The 13,697-nt window shown below is 47.4% G+C and overlaps 1 protein-coding gene across 4 annotated transcripts in view; it reads right to left on the minus strand.

The window, feature by feature from the left end:
* LOC146860205 (uncharacterized) overlaps nt 1-13,697 on the minus strand; it is a 515,433-nt gene that overhangs the window by 45,659 nt on the left and 456,077 nt on the right. For all 4 annotated transcript variants that reach the window (XM_085644046.1, XM_085644048.1, XM_085644047.1 and 1 more), the window contains exon 8: nt 11,766-11,880. In XM_085644046.1, the coding sequence (XP_085500172.1) occupies nt 11,766-11,880 (115 nt within the window). The remainder of the gene's footprint in view (nt 1-11,765; nt 11,881-13,697) is intronic.

The raw sequence follows: 13,697 nt of genomic DNA on the forward strand, positions 1-13,697 counted from the left end.
TGCGTCCATGGTCGTGTTGAAATCCCCTCTCATTATTAGTTCACCGTGTGGGAGTGTCAGCAGGAATTTCCCCAGTGCCGGGAATATGATCTGGTGTAGTGTCGGCGGACTGTACACCGTCACCAGGTTATAGATCCTACCATCCCATTGACATGTTATCGCTGCAAATCGTCCTTGGTCATTCTTCCTGGACCCAGTTACTATCAACGGGAAACGCTTATTAACTAGTATCCCCACCCCTCTCGTGCCGGAAGTAAAGTCAGAGTGTACTATCATTTTAAACCCCCATCTATCCAATGCTTTACAAGCATTTCCTGTCAAATAGGATTCCTGGAGAAGCGTAACTGCAGGACCCTTACGTTTGAGGTATTGGAGGACTAATCCCCGTTTAATTTTATCTCCCAAGCCATTTAAATTCCAGGATAACACCTTAAATGGAGGGCTTGATGGTCAGATGGCCTGTGTCTTGGTGTCCGAGTCGTCAGCCACCATGTTTACTTGTAGCATTGTAGTCTTGTTCCGAGGAAGGGTTATGTTGCCCGCATCAGACCCACCATGTGGTCGCTATGTATGTTTCCCAATAATGCACCTTGCAACTAAATTAATACTAAAATGAAACAAAAAGGAAAAACTCTTAAACTGTACCCATCCCCCCACCCTCCTCCCTGCCTAGCGGATTTAAAACTACCCGCCACCCAAACTCAGCAGAGTGCTTTATCCCCATAACCTTGTCCTTGCGTAGGGGAGGGAGAGTTACTCCTCGCTTTCTGCTCATTCTCCGTTTGTGATCAATCTGCACACTCAAGTGCTCAGGCCCAGTCCTCAGGTGTCGTAGAGAGTCATCAGGTAGGGTCTGTAGTGGGAGGTCCTGAATTCATAGGGTCTTTAAGAGTTGGATCCATCCGGGCTCGTGGCAGTCTTTTGTTGGGGCCCTTCCGATGGTTCCGGTCCGGTTCTGTCTTGTGACGCTAGCCCCATGGATTGTTGCTGCTGTCTGAATCCCTGACGCCGTGAGCCCCCCGCTGGCCGCCACCCTTCCAGCCATTCGGTGGCTTCCTCAGGGGTTCCGAAGAACCAGGTTTTTCCTTCCACCTCTACTCTCAATTTTGCTGGGTATAACATTACGTACTCGAGTTCATGGTTGCAGAGTTCTTTTTTAACTTCCAGGAAGCTACGAAGCTGTTTAGTCACTATGGCAGTATAGTCCGGATATAAAGTCACAGTGCAGTTATCCACTTGAATCGGGGGGACCACGCGAGCCGCCTGCAATATGGTGTCTCGATCCCGAAAGTTGAAGATACGTGCCAGTATCGGTCTTGGGAGGGGGGGCCCCGGCCTAGGTCTTCCCCCAGGCACCCGGTGTGCTCTCTCTACCGATAAGAAGCTGGATAGTCCACGTGGCTGCAACTGATTTTTAATAAGATCTTCGACAAAGATCAAGGGCCGGCCCCCTCACGCTCTCCGGCACCCCGACTAGGCGTACATTATTCCTTCTTGATCTACCTTCTTGATCGTCGATCTTGTCCACTAGTTGTTTCTGCGCCATTTCCAATGTCTGGACTTTCTTTTTCAATGTTACCGTATCCTGTGAGAGAGCCGCTGTGGTGGTTTCAACCTCCTTTATTCTGGTGCTCATTTTGGAGACATCTGCACGCAGCAGTGTGATGTCCGTCGAAATTGACCCTATGAACGTTTGCATCTGATGTAATGCAGCCATCACATCTTGAAGGGTGACCTCCTTCAGTTTTTCAGATGGCGTGTCACTGTCACTTGGTGTGAGTGTAGGCGGTGTGTCAGCCTGCTCTTTGCGGTAGGCATATTTATCAAGTTTATCGTTGGGCACAACACGCTGCCCCCTTCCTCCCATGGCGGTTGACGCAGGAGTCTTTACCTTCTAGCTCTCTGGGGGGATGGAGGGTGGATCCGGTAATCACCGCTGCCTGCCGCGGGAGTGCTGTCCACGCGCGGCCATTCGGTTTTCCCGGTCCAGCTGGTGAGTCACCCTCCGCGGGTCTACCCCCCTCAGAGTGTGGGCGAGGCCCTGCGGAAGTGAGTGGTCGGTTGAATTTGCCCCCTGATGGGTCGGCTAGCTGTCTGGCGCCCACGATGCGCGTTGTGGGACCTATTTATAATTCTGGTATGGGTGTGCAAGATAGGGAGCACTAAGGTTCCGTCACCATCTGAGCCTCTAACATTCACCTGATTTTTCTTGCCTGTGCAGGATTACTCTAATGATCTTGCCTGTTTCACCCATCCTGTTTATTATAGTGTGACTAGGCCACCCTGCTTCTTCTGGTGTCTGCTATCAGGGGATCTGTCAGCTGTCTAGGTCAGCTGCCTGGGTTTATGCAGTCGTTCCTCCACACCCACGTTATCAACTGCCAAACCGGTGCAGGCTCGATCCTCCTCCAGGTGCAGGGGTCCGCCCGCGCGGCGATGTCTGCTGGGCCGGGCACCGATCAGCGGGAGCATCTTCCTCACTGTATATATGACGCTCTGCTACGCGGCTGTATCTTGCTCACGACGCACGGCCCCCGGTGCGATGTTCGCGGGCAGTCTCTTACCCTCACAGAGGCACCGCAATTCCGTCGCCGGTTGCCGGCTCACGTCTTCATAAAGGCGGCACGTCTGTTGTTAATCGGCAGCTGACGCGGGGGTCTCCCGCGGGGGTCAATGCATGCTTGTCCCCTCTGCTGCCGATATCCCATTCACGCGAGGCCCCTGCTCCGCTTTTATCGCTAGGCCGTCACTCTGCCACACGGTCGCGTTTCCTTCCTGTCCCTCGCCCAGGGCTCAAAGTTGCAGCGATTATGCCTCCAGTGTTACGGAGCTGGCGTACATTCCCTCTTTGCGGTTTCACGCCGGATTCATAACAGGATTGCCCAGACATAGAGCTTCTGGCTTGGAGTAGTTCTAGGCTGCGGCCATCTACGTTGGCTGCAGGCCACGCCCTCAACTTATTGTTTTTAATCCTGCCACAGGGGAGCTGAATAAAGTTTGTTGCTACCTCTGTAGGCTGTTTTAACTTATACACTTTCACTCAGAACTGCACTTTGTTTTTCCACGCTCAAATAGGGTTTTTAGGATAACCCATGAGCCCACATTAAAAAACATCCGAGCTCCCTCCTCGTAGAGAGGAGGTTGTAGCCTGCGCCGGAACTAGGTTCTGACACGAGGAGGCACCCCATGATGAAGCATGACACCATTGGTGTGTGAGGGGAGTTGTCCTTTAAAAGGGATATTCCTTCTTTTCTTTTGAGTTATAGTGTTCTCTCTGTACACATCTGTATTCAAATGACAATAGTTGGACCCGTGAGTTCTTTTGTGTGTTTCAATTTATGAGTGGGGAGTGCACCCACGCTGGTCCTTAAATCTCCTCCAGGCACCCCCTCTTCTTTGAGTGTGAAACTCTCTGGCTTTCCCTGTATCCCTGACTGCCTTGGTAAATAAACTGTGTATGCTACTTTCGTATCATTATATGAGCATCCGCTAACGTATTGAGAGAGTGCTGTTTGCTCATTGAATGGGTCTGTCACATGAAACTTGACCTGCTATATGATCTTGCTAGGGTACCGATATCAGTCAAACAAAGCTTTTGATGGAAACAAAGAATATGGACCACCCAGGTAGTGAAATAAGTGAGGAGTCAGTGGCACCGAGAGGGACAAGTAGTCCCCAGTGAACCATTGGGGCATTCTGTGTAACCCCCTTGCAAAGCCAGACAAGACGTTTCCTAGCCCAGGGTCGGACAGCACAGCTTCACACTGCAAACATTTTGTGAATGGTAATCAGAACATCCTTTAAAAAGAAGGGCAGGTGGAATAAAGGCACCACTATAAAAGAGTGTCCAGGGGCGATACAAGCCTCTCAAGGCAATAACGTCTCCGTCGCTCCCATGTTGAGCCACTGGTGGTAAGTTGCATCTGTACATCTCTTTGCCTGATGTGTGTCAGTGCGAGCTCAGGGGCTCAGGTCACCAGGTTCCCAAGACTAAGGATCAGTCTTGTCATTTTGTAGCCCGCGCAGCAGCAGATGGCCATTGTTTCTTCGCCACCACTCTACCGCTTAGTAGTGTTGCTGCCCCATGGACTTCTTAAGCCGGGGTTCTGACACTTTCATGTACCTCGAAGCCTAAGTGTTTTTATGGGTTGTTGGCGTAATTACTGCCAGGGCCACACAGCACCATGCACTGGCTTCTAAACGCAGCTGTCAGTGGGCTGTCACGCGAGAAGCAACAACCTTCACTTTGTGGGACTTCGCGAGAGCCTTGAAGGTGCATACCTGGAGCAATTCCTCACAGCCTGGATGAAAGTTTTCTGTCGGACAGACAAGATCTCATCCAGTGGGCCCATCACATCCTTGCGCAAAAGACTCTGCTATGGGCCCGCCAAGGTCCATAGTCAACTGCTTCCTTCACTACAGGGACAGGGATTTAATCCTACAGGCAGTGAGAAATTTGGGGGATGTCATGCAGAGATCACACAAGGCATTAATCTTGACAGACTAAAATGAGCTAGGGCAGAGGCAGAGGAAACCTCACTAACTAGTAAAGCAGAAGCAATGGAGTTAAAATATATGGTACAGTATCTTGCAAAACTGAATGTCCTCCCAAGGGAAAAAACAGGTGTTTGACCTTGCAAATCAGGTCTGTCAGTGGGTGGAGAGCACCCAGCTATCTGCTGGGTGAGGACTGCTGAGAAGCAGGAAAGAGAGACACAAGGATCGAAAGACAGCAAATGCCAGCACTGCCAAAAAACAAAAAGTAGACTGATGGCACTGATGACAGATTCAAAGACTGAGTGTAACAATGGCCAGCCAAGCACTGAAACATGGAAGATGGGAGGGGCCATCTGACAACCAGCCCTGACAATGAACATTTGAAGAGGTGGCATGTAACCGTCCAATGTGCAGGTAAGTATACTTGTTTAACTGGTTCTTAACCTCTTCAATGCCCGTGACGAGCTGGTCTCGTCATGGGCCGCGGTTGCGCTGTGCCCATGACGAGACCAGCTCGTCATAAACCCCGCCCGCTAATGAAACGGCCGGCACAGGGCGGGGAAAGGGGCGGGCACTGAAGGGGTTAAGATTATATGGCAAGGTGAACAGCAGATGGAAATAAGTGCCTCGCTTGTTCACAAGTGAGGAGTTATCAAAAGCTAGGCTGGCGGATGCTTCTACCTAGGAAGAATGGGGTGGGGGTGTTGGGGAACAGTTTGGTTGAGAGTAAGGAGGCAGAAGAGGTTACTCGAGATCAGACAATAATGTAGACATAAAGAACTCAAGCAGACAAGCAACACCGAGAGATTGTAATGTGGAATGTTAATGGGCTCCTGAACAAAATCAAAAGGGGGGCGGTCATGGTGCATGCTATTACAAGAGACTCACCTGCTGGGCACCTGCTATGAAATTTTGGGGCAAAAGACACACAATTGATGGACGGAATACAGAACATATCAAAACAATCACCCCGAGTCAAGAGATATGGGTTAAATCCATCATTCTTTTGCTCACCATGCCACCCCAGTTTAGACCTGGCCATATGCAAATCAGTCTTGACCCTGTGCCTCATGGGAACGGTCCAGCCCAAACTGCCAAGCCAGGTCCTCACTGGACCGGAAACAAGCATCCTATGACCGGTTTCGGGGTTTCACCCCTCATCGGCCAGGATAGCTTGATTGCAGTGGCACAGTGAGCCCATGACCCACGTCTGGGCTCTCATGAAATTTTGGGGCGGCACAGGTATAATAGAATCTACCACACAGGGTTTACAAGATTCTGCTAAGATGTGGTGATCCCACTACTTAAGACATTTCCTTTTGTAGCCTCCAAGGTACAGATTGATGATTTAGATTTATAGTTATAACAAGGACACTAAAGGGAATGCCGTGGTCAATCTGCAGGGTTTATGTTCCTCAGACACTTGTTAATAATACAGTCTCCAATGTCATACTCCACACTCTGGTAGGGATGACAGTGGTGGGAGAGGATTTCAATGCTATTATGAATAAGGAACAAGGCCCACAATATAGACACCCCCTCCATGGTTGCCAGAATTCCACTGATTTTAAATTAGCGGCCTCCCTGGGGTTAGGAGACTCACTGCGTAAGTGTTACCCAGGAAGAAACAGTTCACAAACTTACCCTAATGGGACCCTTGTTGCCTGCATATTGGCCAGAGGGTTGTCAGATTATGCCACAGTGGGGGTACTATTCTGAAGCCCCATTGTGGCCCCAGAGGCCTTGAAACCGTAATGCATGATGGTTAAAAGATTATGTTTTACTGGCTTTCTGCACAATGCCATAGAGGACGAATTTAGACTAAATGCCGCCTAAGTGTAATCTTCGGTAACCCTGGGAGGCCTTCAATACAGTGACCCAGAGGTGCCCATTCTCCTACATCCAGGGAAAATAAAGAGACAGGGTGATCTATAGCTGAACTCGAGGAGCAAGTCCTGGAGCTCGAATGGTGTCCGCGAAGCGAGCACAAAGAGGTGGAGCATACGCAACTTTAGCAGCTCCACCGGGTGCGAAAGCAAAAGCTTATAGATACAGCCAAGCTGGCATGGACAATATCCCAATACAAAATGTATGAGCCAGTGAATAAAGCAGGAAATCTTACATATTGTCTAGCACATAGGAATATTGAGGCCAAAATTGTTTCCTCAATACAAAACTCTGAGTGGCAGAGGGTTACAGACTTAGCAAAGGCAGCAGTATTTGAAGACTACTATTGAGAGCTATATATTGAGAACACCCTCCTATGGAATTGAAAATGCTCAACCCCATCACAAATGACTTAATTTTAAGGGCGCTCTCCTGCGCCAAATGTAAAGAACTAGAGTTGCCGCTCTCTTTGGAAGAGAACGGCAACTTTTTGGGACCAGAACAGATTTTTTTTTTCACACTATTACGCATTTTCATGTATAGAATACATTGCACAATGTTAGGCATAAATCAGAGGCAGAATATTTTGATATCGTCAAACATATCGCTCTAAATAAGGATAAATATCAATTTAGCTCGTTATATCGCAGGATCAGTAGATTAAAGCTCCAATATTAATGGATATCTAGTGTGAACACAAGAAAATGGATCTTCGGACACAAGTTAGAAGATGAAAACGTTTTCCTTAATGACATTTGTTAGAATTATCCTGCACCTATCTACATAGTTCAGGGAAAGGTTTGCAGAACCCTTCATTGTGTATTGAGCATGTGATGCCTGCCATGCCATGGGTTCTGGATTGCTATGTGAGACCACTAGTGGGTGCCAAAGGTTCAGGTGCAAGAGGGTGAACTTCGTTGCATATGCTAGCCTGAAGTTCTGTCAGAAGGGTATCCCACACAGCCGCTATGGGATATATGAGCAGTCTCTTAGTGTCTTCTTGGTGTAGGGCCCTGCTTTCGCCTTACACCCACTCACTCATGGAGAGTGCCCAGTCAGACAGAGTGGGGGAATAGAAGATTTCCGTTTTAGTGTAATCTGCCGTCTAACAAGCAGTTTTGCCAGGTCTATGAACCAAGCAAGGGTCTCGTTTCTCTTGGTGTAGTACAGCTAGTCCAATAAGCAAGTTCCCTAGTTATGAAGTGCTGTTTATCCTGTGCATCTGGCAAGACGGGCTGTAATCTTGTGCCTGTTTTGGGAGAGCGAGGAGCATGCTCAGAGCATGTGAAGTAAGTCCTTGTCTATTGTGTGGCAGCGTGGACAGGCTGCATCAGAGCGCTGGAAGTAGCTATTGATTTTTTGACAGGTGAGGTATGCCATCTGTAGTACAAAGTACTGTAGGTGAAAGAGGGCATTACGAGGCACCAGGGTAGGTTACTCTACAACACGCTGCCACTTCCGATCGGTGTGTGGTCGACCCAGGTCGATGACCAAATAATAGAGGTGTACAGAAGAAACAGTCCTGGGGATAGACCGGTGTCCACTATGAGCCCCCTCACGGGCACGAGCACCCTGTCACTGTAAAAGTTGCCTAAAGTGTGCATCCCTGCATCTCGCCAGTGACCTAGTTCCTGTCAAAAGGTGGTCGCAGTGCCACGCGGCATGCCCTAGAGCAGAAGGGATTGCACATAGGGCCTCATGTAAGGAAGAGGCTCTGTCTGAAGCAGCGATATGCCATGCGCATCAGGGACGGCATCGGCAGTCTAGTGTGCCGAGTGGAACAAGTGCAGTACTCGGGACACATCCCATAGGAAGAAGCCGATGCTGCGTCCTTCAGTTGGCAACCTGCCAACCACGTGGACACTCACTGTAGCTGGGAGGCCAGGTAGTAACGTTCAAAGCTTGGTATGCTCAGGCCACCCTGATCAGACAGGAGACAGAGTTTCATTAGAGCCACCCTTTGGCAGGACAAGTGCCAAATAAAGTCTCTCATGGATCGTTCCAGCGAGTGAAAAACAGTTTTGTGATTAAGAGTGGCAGGTTGGCAAAGAAATATAGGAGTCGCTGTAACATGATCATTTTGACAAGGGCTATGTATCTTGGTACGGATAGCAACAGGGTCTGCCAGAAAGCCATTTGTGAATGTAGATTGGTGACTGCCCAGCCCAAATTACCATCCAGATCTGATGGATTATGATATATACGTATCGCCAAGTTGCGGAATGTGTCGGGCTGCCACAGTAAGGGGAAACTGTTTATTTGGAGCATGTGGTCAGGCATGGAGGCCACAAAGGGGAAAAGACAAGACTTGCACCAGTTGATCCTAAAGCTAGATACCGCTGCAAATTTGGCAAGTGCATGTGCTATAAGGGCAGGGATGTCCCAGATAACCCTGAGATTAAAGAGCATGTCGTCTTCATTAAGTTACACTGTATGCTGCCCATCTCTCAAAGGGAATACCTCACTGCAGTCCTCTGTCTCTATGTGCCAGTTGTTCCACCGCCAACGAAAATAACAGTAGAGAGAAAAGGGCAACCCTGGCTGGTGCCCCGATAAATCTGAATGAGTTCCGATTAGTTGGCCTATCTTAATCCTGGCTGTCGGGTTTGTGTACAATTGGACCAGGCGAATAAAATGTGCCCCCAGGTAAGCTAACTCCAGGAAATCAAAGGCCTTCTCCAGGTCAGGCACTAGACAGCCGTAATTCGGACAAACAGTGGGGGCAAATTCAAGGTCCTGAAAAAATCTTCATACATTCAGGGAGGGGTTACAGGCCATTACAAACCAGCTGCGGAACCAGAGGGGCCAGCCTTTTAGCTAATATGTTAGCTAATGTCTTGTAATCTGTGTTAAACAGTGCTAGTGGCCTCTAAGAGGCTAGCTCCTTGGTATACCTGCTCGGTTTTGACAATGATGAATGGAGAGCCTTGCACAGTGAGGGCAGAAGATAGGAGGCAGCTATGGACTCGTTGTATGAGGTTTACAATTTTGAAGCCAATTGCGTGGAGTATGTTATGTAGAATTCTAGCGGCAGTCCATCTGGGCCAGGAGTTTTTCCAATGGATAGTGTCCCGATGACCTCGTGAAGGTTGGATCCCTGTGCTGTTCCTCCCGCTGATCAGGGAACCATCACAGGTTCCAGGAAGGCATGGATGTCTTCCGGTGTAGCCGCAAGTGTAGATTCATATTGGGATTAGAATATTGTGTGAATGCTTTGTGTATGTGCACACAAACACCCGAGGCGTGGTGTACAGACAGTATTGGGTGCTTGGGTTGCTCCAGCAAGGTTAGCCATGCCAGCAGCTTCTCTGCCTTGTCAGAATCTTAGTGGTGTAGGCCTGCTGCAACGACTCCCTGCCAGATGGGGATTCCCGGGCACGTTCCTCTAATCATTATCAGCCTCTGCTCTGTTCCTGCGATATCTTTATCCAGGTGCACCTCATGTTTATGGTATTCCCTAGTGTTAACATCAAAATATTCAGTGATGCAATTATCCAGGAAGGCTCGTTGGGGTGGGTCATCCAGAGTGTCTGCCTAGAGTCTCTACACGAGTATGGGTGGGGGCTTATGGTTCCAACATATGCACAATTGTTGTGGGTTATGCTCAGAGTATGTCCTGCCTAGATAATCCATGTACATGATGTGAGGCACTTGGATAACATTAACTGCATTGCAATGGTTGTTTACGCTATTAAGATTGCTATTTAATGACATTGCCAGTGCATGCAACGTATTTACATTGCAAGTGCATTATGGACAATGTATGCTGTTACTTAAAGTCACGTGGGCAATTGGATAAAAGGCATTCAAAATCATGCACTAAGATCTGGCTCACCGGTGAACAAGGCTGAATGCAGCCAAAACATGTCTGGGAAAGAGAGAAGGAAATGCTGCCACTTTGAATTTCAATAAAGCTGGTGCTTCATGGATTTGGGTTCGACATTTGTTCTGTTGGTGATATATCTATCTATCTAGCCATCTATCTATATCAATCTATCAATCTATCTATCTAGATATAGATATATATATGTAAATATAGATGTCTATATCCATATCTAGATATATAAATATATATATAGATATATATATCAGTGAAATAATCATCATCTGCAGTTTGTGGTGGTGTGCCAGGCTCCAAAGCAAGAGGATGGAAGATGTGGAGCCTTCTTCACTGGTGGATTTGGCATCTCCCTCATCAGTGTCTGAAGAAGGGGTGGGATCACAGAAGGTCGCAGCAGCCTGCAGCACACTTCTAGCTCCTGTATTAACTGTTTCAAGTCAGCGGAGCAGGACAACTGAGGAGATTTCCCACGTTGACATCTACATTTTCCATAGGGCTGCGCATGGGTGGACCATCTTTGTGTGGAGGAGGGATTCAGGGCCCCCGATGCTCCATCCACTCTCATGAGTCTTAGAAGTAGGTGGAAAAATGACTCTGCCCATCCACCGGAGGCAGCTGGAAACAGAAGTGTGTATTTGAGGTTTAATTCTCACAATTTCTGTTTGACAGCCAGGAACGTGCATCTTTGTTGTTGAACATTGGGTGTACAATCTGTGAAGATCATCACTGCTGTGTTATCTATCACCAGGAAATTCTCCCTCTGGATTTCTCATAGCATGAGATCGCTATATAACAACCCCTCCGCACCTCCCCCAACTAATGACACCATCACCCTGACTGCAGACATTGGGCACCTTTGCTCCGGCTTCCAGCAGATAGCGACGCGCACCCAACTGTCAGGTAATATGCAATTCTGACTGGCAAACAGCAGTATGAAACTGCAAACGTATATGTTAATGTTTTTTGCTAACAGGATGACTTTCCTCTCTATTATTGTGTCTGTCCAATCAGCAAAATATGAGGGACTAATTTGTCTTCCTCAATCTCTCTCTGCTTCCATCCTTCCCCAAGCCCCTTTGCTTGACACCTCACTCATCCACCCCTCACCTTGCATCTGCTTTTCCAGCCCAGTCCCCTTGGCACTTTGTGCGTTGCCTGCCATACTATCTGGACGGCCATCTTAAAATTGTGTTTGAACCATTCCAGGATGTGCGTGGTTTGCATCTTCAAGTAGAATTTGTTATATTTTTATAAATCCCATTTACAAATGGTGGTCAGTGGTGTGTCCATCCACTGTGGCCAACTTTGCACAGAATTTGTGGTCCCAGGTGGGGAAAATACGTGATGCTGCTTTAGTTTATAGAGTGGGATGACCGCCACTGAGACATGATGAATGTGGCAGACAAGCTGTTGGGTCAAATGTTGAAGACCCGGAGGTTACCCAACCTCTACTCGAGGTGAGGGAACCTTGAATGTGACAGAACAGTGCATCTACTGGCAGCCCCTCCTTTTCATCCTGCAAAACAGATCCACACTGTACCTATGGTGTTTCGAGGAAAACTTATTTTCTGGAAACGGGTGGCTTCTGCAAGGATACTCAGTTTGCTATGACAGTGCAAACAGTGAATGTCTCTGCTCTGCCCATATGAGAGATTCTGGAAAACAGAAAGACACAAGGCATCAGAACCAGTGAGTGAGAACAAATATAAAAAGATAGACTGCATGCACATATATATATACAATTCAAGGTGTGCACAACTCATAATGGTTTGTTACAACCCACTTCCTCTTAGTCTCTGGGGACAAGAAATACTTAGACATAAAATAGGCAGCAAGTTTCACACTGCATCTGTAGTTACTGCTTATGACCTTTTAGTGTAAAATCCTTAAGATCCTAGCTAATGAAACAACTGAAGCTTCTACTCACCGCGAGTGCTCCATTCCTTAAGGATTAGGTTGTAATATTAATGTGTGATTTGACCACTATCACGACGGAGGCACCCGTTCAATAGTGTTCAGCAGTTAAGTGGTCATTTGCTTGCAATGTTTTCAAACTGCCAGAATCACTGCAGCCCAGGAACAGTGCAATTCCTGCCGAGAAGGGGTATTACCAAATAGAAAGACACATGGTACTAAGTAAGTGTCTTTAGGATTTTACAATAATAGGGCATTAGCGATAACGAGGGATGTTGTGTGCAGCCTAATTAACAAAGATCATGTTTGCGGAGAAATGAATGTGACTGTGAGCCGGCATGCTATATTTAAACTGTCCGTGTGGCCATTATCCTCTAAGGTTGGGAAAGCTATTTAATTGAAAGGTGCTCTCACGTATACCGATATCAGCACTGTTCATTACATACTGCGATGAAGCTTTGCTGGCCATAAAATCTCATGGTGGAATAGTGGTTTGTCTTTGCCACCCATGGATAAACAGCCAATGGGAGTGTGTGAGCTCTTTTTTGAAAGTTAATGTCATGTGATTTCCTGCACTCATTATTGCTATAGAGAAAGGCAGTCCTCGACGAAATGTATTAAATCAACCTTTCACTTACCCGTGACTGCTCCGTTCGTTTGGGATTTGGTTGTAATATCAATTCATGATTTGACCACTAACACGATGGAGAAGGCACCCATTCAATGGTGTTCGGCAGTTAAGTAGTTATTTTCTTGAGATAGATATACATTACCTACTGACGGTCGCCAAAAGGTAGTTATAGTTAAGATTCCATAGGAAAAACATTTTTTGACTTTACTATAACTTTGGTGTCGTTTGACCAATCTTCATTAAATTTTCTCCAAAAAACTGGCAAAGTAGGTTCTGTGTATCATGGAAAGTTTGGGGGTGATCCGTGCAGTGGGGACCGAGAAATAGGGGTGCGAAATAAGGGTGCGTTTGTAATGTTAATTCCCATAGGGACATGTTGTCGAACCTACAGCCCTAACTGCTGGATGGAATTACACCAAATGTAACAGAAAGGTAGATACTGTCCCGCAGATTGTGATTTTTGTTATTTGGCACAAATCCATTCAGTAGTTTTTGAGGAAATTTAGGAAGAAAAAGATAGATATATCACTGGTCGCAAAGCCTCTGCAAAAAAAGACGACCTCATGCAGGGAAATGCACAGCTCTGATTGGCTGCTAACACTTCAACTAGAAGTGTTGGCAGCCAACTTAAGACTCGGCTTCACTGAGTCCCCCCCCCAAAAAAGTGAAAATAAAGAAAAGGGGGCAGGTTATGAATATCCTGACCCCCAAGCCATGGTGTTGGGATCCCCTGGAACTCCGCTATGGCATAAAAGCCTTTTTTTTTTTATTGCAGCAAAATCGCATAATTGCGAGTTTGTGGCAACATCATTTTTAAGAAGCCAGCGCGGGCTCCTGCACTTGCTTTACAATAACCCCTGGGTGGGCCAGGTCCCGGGGGCATATGATAAATATAGGAGGAGGGCAAACAGGGGCCTTCTCCTTGGG

This window comes from Triturus cristatus, chromosome 3_1 (genome assembly GCF_964204655.1).
Source record: "Triturus cristatus chromosome 3_1, aTriCri1.1, whole genome shotgun sequence".
Taxonomy (NCBI): domain Eukaryota; kingdom Metazoa; phylum Chordata; class Amphibia; order Caudata; family Salamandridae; genus Triturus; species Triturus cristatus.